The sequence below is a fragment of the Spodoptera frugiperda genome, chromosome 13, assembly GCF_023101765.2.
Source record: "Spodoptera frugiperda isolate SF20-4 chromosome 13, AGI-APGP_CSIRO_Sfru_2.0, whole genome shotgun sequence".
NCBI classification, from domain to species: Eukaryota; Metazoa; Arthropoda; class Insecta; order Lepidoptera; family Noctuidae; genus Spodoptera; species Spodoptera frugiperda.
In genome coordinates, this window is record NC_064224.1 from 2,226,010 (window position 1) to 2,244,691 (window position 18,682).

The window sequence follows — 18,682 nt, forward strand, 5'->3', positions numbered from 1 at the left end:
AAAGTTATAGGGTATAAAATATTACGCTATTATCAACGGGAGCTGAGTAGAGCGGGTAAAGCTAATTATAAGTAAGCAGAATTTAATACTTAGATAGAATTGTAATAAAATTAATCTATGCTTAACAAATACACAATATAATTGTACCTGTACTTTGATTCTGAGAAACTCAAACGTAGGTACTTCACACTTACAATTTATAGAAAAACATACCCTATGTATACTTGTATTAAATACAATTTAGTATGAATGATAACATGTCTCACTTAATTACAACAATCCAAATGAACCTTTGAATAAAATTAACGAACATCTAATTATGTGTGTGTGTTTATGTAAAATTAATTGAAATTATGATTCGTGACGTAATTTCTGTGAATTCAACGAAAACAAATTTATGTTTTATTAAACCAACGGATGGCGCTTTTCATGTAAATGAGATTAATACTTAGTAGAAGCTTCATTTATTATTTAACCAGCTTCTGTCTGTGTACTTGCCCGCGTTCCCGTATGATAAAAAGTTGCCTATGTTATTTCAGACCATTTTTTTATTCGATATAAACTAATGCTTGACTGCTATCCCACCTGATGGGAATGATTATAATAATTTACTCCTGTTCCTAATTTCATCTGGATTCCTTCAGCCACTTTTTTTTGGAATATGGGGCAAACGAGGAACCTGGTGGTAAGCGATCAGCGCCGTCCATGGACACCCGCAACACCAATGGAGTCACAGGTGCATGGCCGGCCTTTTAAAAAGGAATACGCTCTTTTTTTGAAGGATTGTAGCCATTGAAGGTCATATCAGTTCGAAAATACCGTCGAGGACAGCTCATTCCATAGTCTTGTTGTGCGAGGCAGAAAGTTTAGGGCCTGGCTAGCTGACTTTTTATTCCACAGAAACGTGGGCGAATCCGCTAGCACTAGCTTGTGCTAGCGGATTCTTAATTATAAAAAATATAATGTAGGATTACAATAAAAAAAACAACGCATTATATAAAAACTTACTGTATTCACAAATTAATCAAAAAAATAAAATAATTTACATACATACTTAGGTACACACTAACAAACTTGAATAATTATTATTAAATTAATTAACAATTAATTATTATAACTATTACAACCGTAAGCTTAAAATGTCAATTTCGACATAAACATGGAAAGATAGATACTATCATTTCATAAAATTTACATAGAAAACACGAATTAGTTTTCGTGGAAAACAAACATTATTTGTTTAAAATTAACAATAACTATCGTTTAATTAATTATGTATAATAATGTCAACACCAATATTGATCGTTTTCATAAATTAAATTAAATGTAAATAAATTAAACATTTAAAGTATTAAAAACTATTGTATCAATATTGGCACACCTTTGACTAATATCTATAGTCGGATTATTTAAAAAAAAAACTTTGTCCCACACTAGGATTTTCTCCTGTGTCGTGGGTGCGTTTACAAACATACAAGTTCACATACACATGACACCCAGACCCGAAACAACAATTTGTGGATCACACAAAAAGTTGCTCCGAGCGGGAATCGAACCCGCTACACAAGAAGAAACAAGAGTGAGTGTAATATAGTTTTGTACATAGACTGTTATTGTAGAAAAAACATAACTGCTTCATTAATCGAGTGATTGGCCAGTGCGACTGCCGGACAAGAGGTCACGGGTTCGATTCCCGGGTCGGGTAAATTATTACTGGGCATCTTTCGGAATTTCGAAAATTTCTCAATAGTAGCACGGAGTCTGGAAATGTGCCCGGTATATGGCAATAGGCTCACCCCCTATTACATGGGACTTATATACTATAATTATTTTAAGCAACACTTTGGAACGAGCGCCTAGCTTCACTGACAGACAGACTGACGGACAATTCAATTTGACGTTTCAAAAGTGCTTTATGTAGGATTAATTGAAATAAATGCTTTGACTTTATGTATTACTTGTTAGTGTCTTTGTAAGCCAGTATTGGTGTTGATACATCCCATTCTGCTGTTAATGTTCCAACTAGTTTAGTTTGTGGAACATGACCATAAATTGTTTTGGGATTACCATTTGCCCTGTATCTGTCGAGCATAGAATGCACATTAATCTTGAATAATTAATGATTCTACATAGCATAGCTACGTCACGCCTTTTACCCTCGAAGGGGTAGGCAGAGGTACACATTACGGGTCGTAATACCGCTGTACTATGTACACCCACATTTCACCATTTGTGTTATAACTTGGTAAGTCTCATGTAATAGGGGGTGAGCCTATTGCCATATACTGGGCACAATTCCAGACTCCGTGCTACTACTGAGATATTTTGTCATTGCACTCAGTAAAAAATAGTTTTTTTAATTATTTGACTCAATTGAATATCTCCTTGGATTTTGTAACACAGATGCGAAAACATCTTTAATTTGAACATCTTCTTAAATATAGAAAATTTAATTCAACGTACTTGAAATGATTCTCCAATAAGATTACAGCTTCATTAGAGGACTGAACGACAGACAGACATATTTTTTAATATTCATATAATTATTTGCTTTGACATTCAAAAGTGTCTTCCCGATCTATATGAAGTAAATAATTTTGACTTTGACTTTGTCTTTGAAGATTAAAGTATATTTTAAGATATTATATTTAATTTCATTCCAATATATCAGTCCTCAAAATAGAAATTGAGTGATGACTTTATAAATAATTATGTTTGTTTAATGTTCAAGCTAAAACTACTGAATGGAATTTGATGAGATTTATTATAGAAATAGAGCATCTATCCATATAATGAAGAACCCTAAGTCCTGCTTTGGACGGAAAGGACTTAATGATGATAATAGTAACTAACTCAAATACTTCTCTGACTAATAACCGTCGTATTTAGATTCAGTTCGGCGTTCTGATTGGTTGGTTTATCGAACCAGCCAATCAGAGCGCCTAACGTACAGTTACTTAACTCAGTCCTTAGCAATTATTTTCAGAATACAATTCTTACTAAGCAACTAGTTTAAGTAATCATTAAATGTCTTTAAAATCCTTACTAAGGAATAGTTTAAGTAATCATTGTATTTCTTTGAAAACGGTATTAAATACTTATGATCTAATATAAAGCTTACACCAGGAGATCAGTCTTAAGCTGGTTCAGCCTTGATGTCTTCAGCGCCTTGCTTGTTTCTGTACTCCCAACCTTGGTAGGCCAGGTCTTGGGGACTGACATCGTGTTCCCTGAAGGAAATTCCACCACCAGATCCGTATTTGTGGCCACCCTGAAACAACAAAACATGATGCATTTGAATAAAAGCTTTAAAATAATGAGTTGACTCTTAATTTTTACAATTATCCCCCTTCCTAATTCTCTATTGGCCAACAACCCTTAAATTCCTTACCCCAAAAGGCCGGCAACGCAATTGTAATTCCTCCGGTGTTTCAAGTGTCTCCATGGGTGGCTGCGATTGCTTACCATCACTCAGGTGAGTCGTCTGCTCGTTTGCCGGCTTATATCATAAAAAATAAAAAACAATGGAGTTTCTTGCTCGTTCTTCTCCATTCGAAGTTGCATTTTTGAACGAGCATCTTCTAGCTTCACTGAAAGTCAGACTGACGGATAATTCAATTTGACGTTTCAAAAGGGCCTAATTAAGGATTAATTGAAATAAATGCTTTTACTTTAAGGGGGGAAAATCACCCTTGGACTTTTCTCGCCTCGCTAAGTATCAGACTTTTACAGACTAAAAACAACCCCGTTCCTACTGCTGCTTATCAAGCTGGAGCCCCGGTAAACCCGCTAGGTAGTCCGCAGTTCTTAGAAGTTAGTCACCGAAAATACAAAAGGGACAATTAATTCAGTAAAAATGTCCCTTGTAAAATTGTAGGACAGCATGATCTAACTTTTAAAGTAACTTTTGTTCTTTTAATTTTTTCTCAAAGTGAAGCGATTTATTCTGAATTATGATGATACCAAATATAATAATACTGTTCAACTTTTAATAAGATGTCATGTTCTCTTAACTTTATTTTTGAATGGAAATGGCTCCTAAAGGGCATGGAAAATACATCTTTCTGCCGTACTCAGAGAAATTTAATGATTACTTAAACTATTCCTTAGTAACGATTTTGTTTTGAAAACAATTACTAAGGACTGAGTGAAGTATTCATTAAATGACTCTGAGTACTGCAGTAACTCGGTTATTTCAAACAAACCGATGGATCACCTGATGGTAAGCAATTGGCGCTGGGGTCATGAACATTTTACCAGAGGAATTATAAGTGCTTTACCGGCCTTTTGGGGGTAAGGGATTTGAGGAACTGAACAAATAATAATACAACAACTTCATCAGTCCATAAAATCCCTCGACCTTCCGTCCGACACAAACCAAAACCTACAAAAAACTGCTATTTTAAACACATGTCATATAGTCAGAACGTCTCTAAGCGAAACAGACAATCTTTCGGCCACCCAACCTCTAAAATTGACACATCCACACTAAATTTCATGTGAATGTGTCCGAGACTGGTCAGCTCCAAACTGTATTATTTTACTGCCCTTAGTTATGTCTTTTTCGATAAATTGTTCTCACATAATTGAACTAACGAAACAATTAGACTTTTGACATTGACTTTGTGTCAATCCAATTTAGTACGGTCCACAACACTTGCCTTTAACCCGTACTAACTCTAGAATCCGGCCCAGAAGCCGAGCTAAAGGGAAGAAGAAAAATAATAGGTAATAATACTTACTGGATAGCTCTCATAGTGAGACGCGTAATGAGACTGGGGCGGAGACTCCCTGTACGGGCCAAGACCGATACCAGCCGGGCTGTAGTGAGGTCCAGAGAAGTGGCTGGACGAGAACGGTGAGGAATTGGGCTTGCAGAACTTGAAGTAACCGATCACACCTGGAACACATGCAATACAAATGTTAATACACTATAGATGGATAAAAGAGTCTGATGGTAAGCCATCGGTACCGTCCATGGACACACGAAATACCAGAGGTGTAATAAGTGCTTTGTCGGCCTTTTGGAGGTTAGGAATTTTAGGGTTTTTGGTTATTCGGGAATTGGGGCAATTAGTAGGGAGGTAATTGGGGATTGATTGATTTGATTTAATGTACCATTCTAAAGAAGATTATAGAATTCATGTTAGTTTTTCTTTCTATTTATGTATTTTTAATTGTTAGTATTTTGGTCATTAGCTTGTAAGATCCATTTCTAATTGGTAAGACAGACTGCCTTTGTTGAACATTTAACTTTGAAATTATTTAAGATAATTTTGGTTATGTGCATCGCGGAATGCTGATCATGAATAAGAGCCTCTAGCATGGCAAGAAATTAGTCGTAATTAGTTATGTGAGTAAGCCGATAACATAATAATTAGTTTAAATAATCATTCAGTCTTTAGCAGCAGACAAAGATCAATAAAACATGAACATCTTTGGCAAATGCTATTTACGTTACTAAAAACATATCTAGGTAACTTCAAAAGGCAACACTCGATGCTTCATAAATATGAACGTACCAGGAATGATAAGAGCCATGAACCCGAGGAACTTCTTGAAGCTGGCGAGCCCGAGGATGAGCGGCAGGAACAGCAGCAGCTTCAGCTTGAACAGCTTGAGGATCAGCAGCATGGGGATGATCAACTTCTTCAGCTTGTGTTGACCTGGGGAACAAAGATAGTTTTATTTATTTTATTTTACACTAGCTACTTCCACGCGGTTTCGCCCGCTCTGCTCGGTTCCTATTAATCGTAGCGTAATGTTTTATAGTCTATAACCTTCCTCGATAAATGCGCTATCCAACACAAAAATAATTATTCAAATCGGACCAGTAGTTCCGGAGATTAGCACGTTCAAACAAACAAACTCTTCAGCTTTATAATATTAGTATAGAAGTATAGATACACACACATAACGTCACGCCTTTTATCCCCGAAGGGGTAGGCAGAGGTGCACATTACGGCACGTATGGCCGCTATACAATGTACACCCACTTTTCACCATTTGTGTTATAAGTCCCATGTAATAGGGAGTGAGCCTATTGCCATTTCCTGGACAAAATTTCAAACTCCGTGCGACTGGTACTGAATTCCTTTCTAGTATTAAAATAATCGTGCAAGGGATCCCTACCTTTTATCAAGCAAAGTAAAGGTAAGAGAATAACTTGTAGATTACCTACGGAATTTAAATAAGCAACGTTTTACGAACAAGAGTATTTGGACATGTAGAAAGGATAGATGAAAGCAGATTTATCAAAGGAGTATTTTTTTAAAGAAGGGAAAGTCATCCATTGTCTTTTTCCACCTTGGGCGAGGCAGGAAGAAGAGACAGACTCTTACTGACTAAAAACTACTGCTGCGTGCTACCCATTTCCATATCTGCTTTTCGAGTCGGAGCCTCGGAAACCCGCTACTAGGCAATCCGCAGCTCCGGATGAAATAAGTATACAGAGCAGATATGATACTGTCAATGGTACTGACAGACAAACTGACAAACTTCAATTTGACATTTCAAAAGTGCATAATTTAGGATTAATTGAAATAAATGCTTTGACTTTCACTGTCGTGAGAGGACGTCCTAAACACGTATTGACCAGATTGGCGATATATAAATAAGCATTATAATAGGACTTACGGAAAGGTGCTTTCTTGTCCTCAATGATATCCACTTCATCAGCAATTTGTTCAATGAAGCGAGGAGCGATGACACCTCGGGAAGTCACCTCGTCATCCAGCTGCATCTCCAAAGCTGTTGACCTCAAAAATCTGGAAATAAAAGCGAAGACTTGAGTAACATACACAAGACAGATGACTAATTTTGATTTTAACGTCCGTCTGGTAGATTATATAAATATTGTATATTTTATATTAAAAAACAAAACGTTGCCCCACACTAGGATTTTCTCTTGTGCGTTTACGAACATACAAGTTCACATGCACATGACACGCAGACCCGAAACAACAGTTTGTGGATCACACAAAGAGTTGCTCCGTGCGGGAATCGGACCCGCTACACGTTGCACGGCAGCCAATTGCCCAGCCACCGCGCCAACCGTGCAGTCAAATTATAAAACATTAAACATGTATTGTTTCTTTTCTTACGGAAATAAAATACTTTAGACGACATCACTTACCATCAGTGCGAGATAGCGGCCAAACGTCGGCCCATTTAACATAAAAATATAATATTTTTATTTACCTCTCAATTTTTCTCATGCCGTACTTGACGAGTGCCTCCCAGTCCGAGTCCTCGCTGCGTGGCTGCGAGTCCAGCTGGGGAGGCTCACGGGACAACGCACGGGCTTGTGAGTCCACCTTTACTAGAACTGCGTTTTCTGATAACCTGCAAGTAATTTAATTTAGTTTTTAATAAAGGCAAAGTTAAATCATTTATTTCAATTAGAACAATATGGGTTCTTGGGAATAATATCATGACAGCGTCACCCAGCCTACTGGCTAACTAAGAGTCCCTCTGTGACTCGAAACTACTAGAGCTTTTCTCAATATATTATATAACATGAATAAACCGTTGGTTTATTTAATACAATCGAATAATTGGTATTATTAAAAGGATCTTGTTAAAAACGATTAATTACTGAAGGAAATCATATAAGTATTATTTAACTAAAAAAGTTTTTATTTCTTACGTCCTATTAGAGGACCCAGTGCCCATTACAGGTGCTGAGGGTGGCCACCGAGGTGGTTTTAGTAAGGTAAAAATCCCACATTCGCTAGTCTTTCATCCTCAGAAAGCTAGGGGCCTTTTGTAGATTTCACCTCGTCATAAAAAAAAGGTTTTTAATTATAAAGTATTATATATAAACAATCAAATATTATGATTCTTTTCTTTTACTTTACCAAAGATTAAAAGTCTAATCGTTTAAAATAGTCTTACATTTAGAATACATCCGTTTACTTAGATTTGATTATAATTTACTGGGTAAGTGTCTTATTCATTATGTACAATATTGCGCAGAGAAGCTAGGGGCTACCCATTTATTAGGGTTATATTAAATTCTAGATGAACATTGTGTATGGAGTGAAACCCAAGCGTTTGGGTTTACGAGATATCGTTTTAATGACCGACAGATAGAACCACAAATTTTATTATGCATGTGTAAATTAAATCAGTAGTTAGAATATCATGGTGGTCTGAAGATACTCGGAGTTTCGAAACCCGGCAAGTACCAATGTGATTATTTTTCAAGTTATATGCACTTTCTAAGACTATTCAAACAACTGTGAGGGAAAACATTTTAAGGAAACCTGACCTTACGGCTTTTCCTTCCTGATGCTATAACTCCAGAATATACAAACCGATTCCCATGATTTTGTATTCGTTGGAAAAGATCGGGCTCCATGAGGCAAAGAAAATTTAAAAGAAAAGCAGAAAATCAAGGAAAATCATTGGTAGCAAAACGGAGTTCGTCAGGTTTGCTAGTAATTTCTAATTATTAGTTCGAAATTAACAACACGTTTAGAGTAAGCGTAGTGAGTAACGCTCAAAGCTTCTCGTACAACAGATAAATACATATCAAAGATGTATGACGGAAAACAGAAATTAAATCATTTCTGTCATCAAATTATCAGTTAAAAATGTCCATGTTATAATTTTGAAACGTTGAAAAATATAGAATATAAATTCTACTACGTTCTGGTCACGAATCGGAACCACAAAAAAATATTTGCGGTATCACAATGTCAATAGTTTCGATTTAATCAAACGAAAAAATGCAAAAATGCATCACAGACTACCAATTGAATTGTGGATGCGGAAGATCAAATTGAAAAATGTTCGCAGTTCTCAATATTCAATATAGAATTTTTACTATTTCTTTTTTATATGCGGTTGGAATTTATTTTCAATATTTTACGTATTATATTTTATGGGATAGCGGGTAAACGAGCATACGGATCACCTGGTGGTAAGCGATAAGCGCCGCTTGGCTACACTGGATAATAAAAAATAAAATAAAACTTGGACAGTGATAAAATGTCATTGCAACTTTTGGGTTTGGCCATAACGTCCACGCTTGGAAAGCGTTACGCGACGTCTTGAGTGAGCGAAAGAAGCGAACGCGAAGCGGTACGCGCCGCGACGCGAAAACAACAAACTGTCAAAATCTATTGACGTGGCCTACGTGACCAACCGAATGTGGCATACGATGAGCGATCAATTGATTTTGTCACACTGCATCACGTTAAATTTGCGTGTCATCGCACCGCATCGTGTTGAATTTGCGTGTCACCGCACCGCTTCGCATTCTAGAATGCTCACGCAAGACGTCACGTTAGAGATCTTAATTTATAATAGGATTAGGTTTCTTAGACAATGCTGCTGTCCAGGCTCTGATAAAAATGTAGTCCCTTAGTCGACTCACAAGACACCCGCGAGAAGACAAAAGGACAGAAGATAGAAGACAAATATACCTATATAATAGTTGGTTAAGCATAAAACAATAGACTTACTGGTAAGCTTGTTTATCAAAGAAGTCGTCAAAAGACCGTAGAGCTTGGGCCTTGAAGCAGTCAGCCAGGTCTCCATTGATGCACTGCTGCGTGGCCTGCTGGATGTAAGGGTCCTGGTCTTCGCCCAGACCCAACCAGTCCAGGAGACCGCGACCTTGAGCTTGCGGCTGGAAGATTTTAACAAATGGTTGTTATAGATGGTGTTTTAAATGTTTTGGTTTTATGTTAAGGTGATGTTATTACGAAATTATTGGCTGCAGTGACTAGTATAAAAACTCACGTTTAGGTAACGGTAAAAGGGGGAAATAGAATTCAAGGGGTGAATAGACACAGAAATGGGGTCAATAAATGTTGGGAAAATGTTCTATCCTTTGAATTCTATTCATCCCGTTTTACGGTAATGTTTTGATTCAAATTGTCTATAGATATGAAAACTTAATGTTTGTATTAAATTATACCTAATCAATATTTGACAATTATGAATAGAGTTTTTCTATATTTACCGATCGTCCAGGATCCCCTCCGAAGTTTAAAGACCGTCCGTCAGTTTGTTCTTTGGGCGGCTGGTCAGGGAGTCTGATGCCACCGTCACCCTTCGACTGCAGCGTCAGCAGCGCTGCTACCACCAGCATCAGCCATCGCGGTTGACTCAACATCTTCAATTATGATCTAAGGGAAAAAATGTCTATTATAAGGTGAGTGCAAAAAAAAAAATACAACAAATACAAATACAATTTACAATTACAATCGTGGTTGCAATGGGAGAGTCGGTATCTATCTATATTAGTCTCGTTAAAACTCGAGAACGGCTGGACCGATTTGGTTGATTGTGGTCTTGAAATATTTGTGGAAGTCCAGGGGAGGTTAAAAAAGATTGATGCGGTAACGGAGTTTGCCAGATCAGCTAGTATTTAGATATTTTAATGGGATTTAAATAAATCCTTTTTACAATATTTTGAAAAAGGAGAATGCTCAAAAAAAACCCAGGCCCGGCGCAAACTATACGTATCTCAGTTTATCAGTATAAATGAGTAATGAAATGCTATATAGGTACCATCATCGAAAACGATGGCTAAATGTTGGAAATTGATATGTATATTTTAGCATAGATTAATTTTTATAATTGTTTTGATTTATGAAACTAGTAATATCTTTTTATTTTATTGAGTTAATACGCTTCGTATACGCCGTGAGCATCAATTACAGATCACCCCCTCATCAATACAGCGTGATATAAGACGTTTTATATAGTAGAGGTAGTGGGAGAAATCCAATTGGCGAATATTATTGTTCATGCATACATGGGAAAAGGACGCTCAGTTGTTGTGTCCATGTGATGTCCATCATATACTACCTTGGGTGGGCAAGGCACCAAGATGGTTTTGCAAATCCCGCACTTTCACTACAAAACGTAATATAAGATGTAGAACTAAAATGATTGAACTTTGAATAATCTGATACATGATGTTTTGATAATGTATACATTTGTTTTAATACTTTCTACTCGTAATATCCTTTAAATATTATCATCATACCAGCCGAAATACGTCCACTGCTGATCGATTTAAATATAGTCCCTGACAAAAAACAAATAGCAATTTCCTACATTTAGCCATCGTTTTCGACGATGGTACCTATACGGGATTTTATTACACATTTATACTGATAAACTGAGATACAAATCGTTTGCGCCGGGCCTGGGTTTTTTTCCCATACTTCGTGAGCATTCTCCTTTGAGTTTGAAATATTAAGTAGCAGAAATATAGACAAGCAATAGTAAGTAGCTATCTCTTTTTATAAGTACGATTCTTTTTGAAAACTATTTCAAATTCATTGAAGTATGACTTGGGTCTATATTTTGATAAATTTTAAGGGATCAAAGGGTTTTCTTTTACGTCTTCAAGTTCTCGATTATGGTCTGGTGAGCTGATTAAAAACTGTCTGAATAATAATTCTAGACTTACGAGGGGTAATTAATAGTCGAGATGTTAAATTAAATTATCGACGCATGTTCTTTTTGTCAATTTTAAGGTACGCGTCCACAGGCCCGCATCGTACGCATCGCATGCAACGGATTTTAGTTTATCTTGTATAGAAACTCATACAACTGCGTCCACTGATCCGCATCGTACGGACCGCATCATCAGCAATGCCTACATGCGATGCGTACTGATGACGTCATACGGAATGCGTACGATGCGTACGATGCGGGCCTGTGAACGTTTACTTTTAAGCGTCATTTTAGGGCAATTAATGTACGCCATTTTCGATTTATTTCCTCCTCATATTCGTACTTAAGCATCAAAGTAAATTGTGTTTAACGTGAGCGCAATCACATTAGAAATAATTGAGTGGGTATTTGAAGACTTTAGACATCAAAGATAGGTACTTAATGTGTAAGAAAATAAGTGTTCAATCCATTTAACTTGTAATAAAAAGTATGTTAAGATTATACAGCCCGGAGGTTTAAGTCTGTATCTCATGTATGAGGATCCTCAATGGGGTGTTCCTCAGGGTTTTGAAACCTATCAATGTGACTTTTTCCGACTTATAATGTACTTTCTATGAATATGGGATTGGATAGTCCATTTATCAAGAAATGCTTTCGGCATATAACATCACGCTACGAGTAATAGGAGCAGCGAGTGAAACCGTGTAGTAATAACTAGTATATTAATTCAATTTTTGTGCGAATGCAATTAATGGACTTAATAGCGACCATTTTAACCATTGAATGCGTGTGTATGTCACTGAACTTTCTTAAACGACTGGACCGATTTTGATGAATTTTTTTGTGTGTGTTCAAGGGGATCTGAGAATGGTTTAGATTCACAATTTTGTCCGCTGGACAATGTTTTTTTAATTAATTTTTAATTTATTAGTAGTTGTTGATTTTGGAATGTTTTACATAGGATCCGACAGACGGCGCTATCATCGCAGTGTCAAATATTAATGACGTTAGATATTGTCATAACATTTGAATAATAATTTTCATCAATATGGTCCAGAATGTTTTAGCTTATTAAAAAAAGTTTAAAATTTTCAAATAAAATTGAAAAATAAAATTGGTTAACAAGACTTAAAATCGTCTGCTCTAAAACATCATTCTACTTACAAACAAGTCGGTTATATTATGTATAACTTACAAATGAACTTTCATTTATAAGGACAGTTCAATGTTAATGAACTACGTGACATACTCGCTACCCATAGCGCTATACAAAACCAGTTCATCATGACCTCACTTTGTATCACCTTTCCTTACATTCGACGGTCAATTTATACTGGTCATACGTAGCTTGATGTGGCCGTGTGTATTTACGTGACATAGCGGCTGCACTGGATTTGAAAATACTTTCTCATATTGAACAAGTCATGCGAGAAATTGGTCTCATCAACTTTATTTTTTTGACTGTTTGCTTTGTAAAAATGTGAAAATGAATCACCTGTAATTGGCAATCAGGTTATGTAATTATTTGCAATCTCGATTATTCTCCATAACGTAAAAAAAAAATCAAATGTCTTTGCCCCGAAGTATCAATATCGTAGACTCTTGTATTTACATACAACGTCACGCCTTTTATCCCCAAAAGGATAAGCAGTGGTGCACATTACGGCACGTAATGCCGCTATACAATGTAAACCCACTATTCAACATTTAATTTTGTGTTATAAGTCCCACGTAATAGGGGGGTGACTCTTATATCTGTCCACTTAAATATAGGTTCAGTGATCGTAGTTGATCAGTCGAAGTATTATAGGCATTTTCATTTAATTCGTTGTAGGTAGTATCCGTTTTAAAAGTACTTCTGTATTTTATCTATAAACATAAATGAGTAGAAAATATATTCAACAATAAAAAAGAAAATAGGAAGTGTTTAAAAGAAGGCAAACAAAGAAAACGATGATGAATAATTTATTATTACAAAACACAATGACCGAAGCTAATTTTAAGAAAGTTGATGATTTAATAATCGTCATGCGAGAAATTAGTATTGAATTCGTTAGTATCGGGTTAGTTTTTGTTGAAGTGTCAGTAACAGTTATTGAAGAGAATAGTCAACATCAACAGCCCGACACAGTAGACTGCTAAACTATAGACCTCATGTCAATGAGAAGGATTTGCCATTATCTCCATGTTTTATTTAAGGGAGGAAACAACATGAGGTAGAAAAAAGCCCAGTAATACTTTGCCCGACCCGGGAATCGAACATGAGACCTCTCCTCCGGCAGTCGCGCTTGCGATATGAGATACAATAGAAAACACATTGTGTTTCGCGTAGATCTGCGTTTTAGCATGCTACAGGTTAAAGAAAGACAGAAGATATAGAGCTGGATGGGTCTTAAGAAAAAATATAATGTGTGAGGAATGAAAAGAAAATGGACTGCATATTATGTCGTAGAAGAATAAGCATTTTAAGTAACTAGGGCTAAAAAGAAGGATAGGGATGAAATAAAAGAGTACTTTAGTTAATTGCAGAAGATAAAAATGAATTCGGCGTATACAATATCTAAACAGTTATCCTAGTTAGACCAGCCACTTTCATGAAAGTCGATATTGAAAATACGCAGATCGAGTGTAATATTTTTATCAGAAATTTAGTTGTAAAAAGACTAGCGATACATAAACTATTTACAAAGCTAACTGTCACATTGATTTTCACTAAGTACTGTACTTGTACTAAGCTTTGCTAAGAGAAAAGTAGACATCAAGTAGAACTAAGAAAGACGCTTGATTTAAGACCCAATAAAAATAATGAACAGCGCACGAGTACTTAGATGATTGGAGAAGTTTCTAAGCAAGTACTACAAGACTGTACTTGCGACGCTTATCTTAACATTGAAACAAGTAATACATATATAAAAATATTATTTTCTATTCCATTAATCAAGCTCTTTGAAATCCATAATGGAGGTTGTTGAGAAAAAAAATAGATTGTAGATTTGTATGGTCATCAAGATTAAGAGTGTGTACCAAATATCAAATCGATCTATCGATAAGGACGGGTAAAATGCCAATTACCAAAGACCTAAATAAACAGTTCAAGCTAGAAGTGTAAAGAGTATTTGCAGTAAAACTTAACTGTAGAATTCACAGTCCAATAAAGATAACTAAATAGACAGGACACAATAAAGAAAGCAATACAAAAGACACAGTGCTTACTTTTGTACACGCAAAATATTTTCACATGGCGAAACTTAACACGGTGACGATGCACTGGCTTGTTGGAACACGTGTAGTTGAAAATACATTGTAAGAGCGAGCGAGACGCATGAAGCGCGACGGTACACTGCGCTCGCGCGGCCGGCAAATAACGGTTGCCATAATTTAAGTCAAAAAGAGTAACAAGATGATTGGGTTATGGTACAATTTTCTTTGTAACAATAAAATTGTCTTTTTTTTGATGGATTGGTAAGACAGCAAAGTTATTATTGTGTCAGATTTACTGTTATAAGTTTGTTTGTAAATTCTCGGTCATTGATTCGGAGGTACGTTAATCCCAACCAATTACTCCCCATTTCCAATCTTCTAAATTTCCGTTCCGTTTCTGGTGTTTCCGATGTCCATGGGCGGTGGCGATTGCTTACCACTAGGTGATCCATCTTTTTCCTAGTTGCAGACAACCTGACGGGTATATGGGGTTACTGACAGCTCAAAGCCGTAGTAGGAACAAGGTGATTTTTAGGCAGTAAGATGGATACAAATATTTACATATCACTATTTTAGCTTTAATGGATAAAATGTATCCTGTCATCTAAGTCAGCATACCCTGTCTCTATACCAAATTAAATAAAAAACGATTGACGTATACTACCTACTACTGATACCTATTACATTTTACAAGAGGAATATAAACAAATTTGTCAGTATCCAATATCGTTTTAATGATGAATTTGTGCCTGTCTAAAGTCACGTACACCAAACTAAATGGCTTGATTTTGTGCTAATAATACGCTATTAGAGGACTAAATTAATATTATACACACGCTGTATACAAAGCCGTACGGTTCGCCTTGATTAAGACCTAAATTATTATATTGGTATTAACAGGGAATTTCTACGCAATTTACTTAACTAGAGATCCCATATCATTTTGGCAAACATTATATTCGATATTAGTTCTAGCATCTATTGTATTAATAAATACTGCCAATCAAGATTTTGGGATCGCGGTTTAGTAAAATATTGTAACATTTATACTTTTTTTTTATTATGAAACTGAAGATTTAGTTTGAACGCGCTAATCTCCGAAACTACCGGTCCGAATTGAATAATTATTTTTATGTTTGATAGTCCATTCATCGATGGTAAAGGCACAGAGAAACTGCTAAAATGGGAGAAGCCCAGTTGTTAAGCACCACAGAGAGACTTAAAACTAACTGGGTCTTATGTGTGAGCTGTTATACTTGCTTCCAATAATAGGTATGGCAGAAACGCCCTAACTAGCCTGCTAAGCATAGAAATTATGGAAAACCATTCTTATGTAGAGGTATTATAGTTCACAAATGTTTGACAATAAACAAACGCAATATTGCCTCTCATAAAGTTGAACAATGATCATATTAACATTTAAACTGACCTGAATACACAATAACTCTTGTTACATAAGAGAATGACCTAAAAGCCCGTAATGTTAAACCCAATTTTAGTACGATCGATTTTACAAAAGATTTTTTTTAAAGCCTTACTCCACACTAACTAGGACTTTTCTCGCGTCCTGTGTGCGTTTACAAGCAAAGAAATTCATATAGACACGTCACTCAGACCCAAAACAACAATTAGTGGGTCATACAAAGAGTTGCTCCGTGCGGGAATCCAAACCGCTATGCGTTACGCGACAGACGGTTGTCTAACCACGGCGCCAACCGATTAGTCATTTTTGGTATCTATTGGCAAGTATTGCTACAAATGATTATATTATGGAATATAAAATAATATCCAAAATTTTATTCAAATAAGCACAACTTAAATAGAAGACGCACTCCCACAATAAGTATTAAAACGGACACAATACAAAATGACCATTATGCCCATTAATATACGGATCAAAAGAAGCTACGCGCAAAAAATGTTATGTCACATACACTTGCATTATACATTGATGTTCTTGACACCAATACTGCACAGAGACGGTAAACTTTCTACTGGACAAGTAGGACGCTGTCCTGACATCACACGGTGACTCATTTAGAGGGTAGGCAGAAATGGTAGTGGATTACAAAATGAAACTGACGATGGTCATGTTGATGATGAGGAAGGAGCGATGATTGTTGATTGAGATCAAATTAATCGTTTGGTTGTAAGTGTTGAAGATTTTGATTGATAACGTTCAAAAGAGAATATTACTTTTTATAGTATAAGGTGGTAAACGAGCAGACGGATCGACTGATGGTAAGCAATCGCTACCGACACCCGAAACACCAGAGGCGTTTCAAGTGCGTTGCCGGCCTGGTGTTACGAATTTAAGGCTTGTTGGAAAATCGGATTGGGAAGAATTACCTCACACAACGCAAACGATGTTTCACGTCGACTTTCTGTGAAGCCGTGGTATCACTCCGGCCAAGCCGGTCATTTGTGCCGTGTTTTTGTGTTGGATAGTCCATTTATTGTGGAAGGTTATAGGCTAGGCTAGGCTTGGCTAGCCTATCCAAAACATCATGCTACGTTCAACAGAAGCCGAGCAGAGCGAGTGAAACCGCGTGGAAGTAACTAGTTAATTATTTAGTTAATGATAATAATGACTGATGATCAATGAATGAGCAGTCATGCTCTGTTTAACGATTAAGTAATAAAAGAAACAAATAATAATTCCAGCTATGTATCAGTAGACTTGAACACTAAATATAGAATTTAAACATATGTAGTTTGTGTTGAGCCTATGTCCAAGACTGTGCTGCAGTTCTCTCCGATAAACCCGATTCGTTTAAACTACTATCTCGCACCCTCTTATGTAAAGAAGGCCCGAAGTTCAGCAAAGGCCTTTATTTGGAGGGGGAAAATCATGTAATGACTTTTCACGCCTTGGGCGAGGTGAGAGGGAGTGTCAGACTCTTACTGACTAAAAACCAACCCGTTCCTACTCCTGCTTCTTTAAAATTTCAGTGTTATAAGAGAGCGCTACTGTCTAATATTTACTAAGAAGCTCTTAGTCTGGGATGGTGTCAAATGTATTGTCCTCTGTAGTAAAGAACAATGCTAAGATAGAAATCTATATTTTATAATGAGATAGAATGCAGTGTTTTGTATAACAATGAAAATGTTGCACGGAAAACTTTCACCTTTTAGTGGGAATCAAAATGCTAATGGTACTGGAAGGATGGCGTTTATAAAATTACGATGATTAAGATACTAGTAATAATTAGTGTGAACTCTAATTAATTTAAAGTTATGTATTTTTGTATGATGTTTGTCATATTGTATTTCAATATGGGCATTTCTTGCCTGAACCTATGGAGTTTCTTGCTCGTTCTTCTCCATAGGAATCTACACTAGAGGACAGAGCGACAGACAGACATTTTGTTTTTTTTTTAATAATGTCATCATTCTATTATTTTCCGTAATATATTAAAGTCGACTTCATTGATACATTTACTTATTAACTTCCTCAAATCGATTTGCCTTTAATTTATTTAAAGTAAATAATAATAATTATGTATATCAAATCAATATAGTATTATATTAAAATGCATGTCCTATTCAAAACAAATGAGTTAGATAACACTTTATCAGAAACAATTAATTGTTATTATTTTTAATTAAAAATTTAAAAACACAATCTTACCTGTAAATAAATTAGCACAAGTATCACAGATCTAGATCACGTTCAATGCACTGTAAGTTGCAGACGAGAGTGGCTCCAACGCCGCCAAACAAAGCTTATATAATAACAAAACATAAGAATTGCATAAACCTCTTTAATGGCTGGTTCAGACGACGCCACTGTTTTGTTGCCCGCCGTGTTAGACGGCAATTTTGTGTGCGACGAAAGTCGCTAATTATTTGTCGTATATTATGTAATGTGATTTCTAACCGACTTCAAAAATGAGGAGGTACTAGAATACTTTATGCGGTATCGCTATGTTTGTTTGCTAGTTGATAGTACCAATTGTGATGCGGTTTCGTACAGAGCATATTCCCAAAATATTGAACACCTTAATTGTAACATTTTGCCACTCGTAACAAATAATAAATGAATTGTATAATATATAAC

General features: G+C 36.0%; 1 protein-coding gene across 2 annotated transcripts; it reads right to left on the reverse strand.

Moving 5' to 3' along the window:
- Window positions 1-992: 992 nt before the first annotated feature.
- Window positions 993-18,337, reverse strand: LOC118270770 (uncharacterized). Of its 2 annotated transcripts, none has more exons than XM_050697882.1 (8): window positions 18,254-18,337; window positions 9,974-10,139; window positions 9,471-9,637; window positions 7,201-7,344; window positions 6,637-6,767; window positions 5,523-5,666; window positions 4,743-4,900; window positions 993-3,271 (listed from the first exon to the last, which is right to left on the reverse strand). In XM_050697882.1, exons 2-8 carry the CDS (start codon window positions 10,124-10,126, stop codon window positions 3,137-3,139), a joined length of 1,032 nt encoding a protein of 343 aa, XP_050553839.1. In that variant the 5' UTR covers window positions 10,127-10,139; window positions 18,254-18,337; the 3' UTR covers window positions 993-3,136. The 2 variants fall into 2 exon arrangements, with proteins under 2 accessions (XP_050553839.1, XP_050553840.1); XM_050697883.1 differs by lacking the exon at window positions 18,254-18,337 and adding an exon at window positions 14,635-14,783.
- Window positions 18,338-18,682: the final 345 nt, after the last annotated feature.

Bases quoted from the DNA above. Each gene is read 5' to 3' on its own strand.
- LOC118270770 (XM_050697882.1), bottom strand. From the start codon at position 10,126: ATGTTGAGTCAACCGCGATGGCTGATGCTGGTGGTAGCAGCGCTGCTG. The intron at 7,345-9,470 runs GTAAGTCTATTG...AATTACTTGCAG, and splicing joins TTTGATAAACAAGCTTACCA to GTTATCAGAAAACGCAGTTC. The intron at 5,667-6,636 runs GTAAGTCCTATT...TTTGTTCCCCAG, and splicing joins GGACAAGAAAGCACCTTTCC to GTCAACACAAGCTGAAGAAG.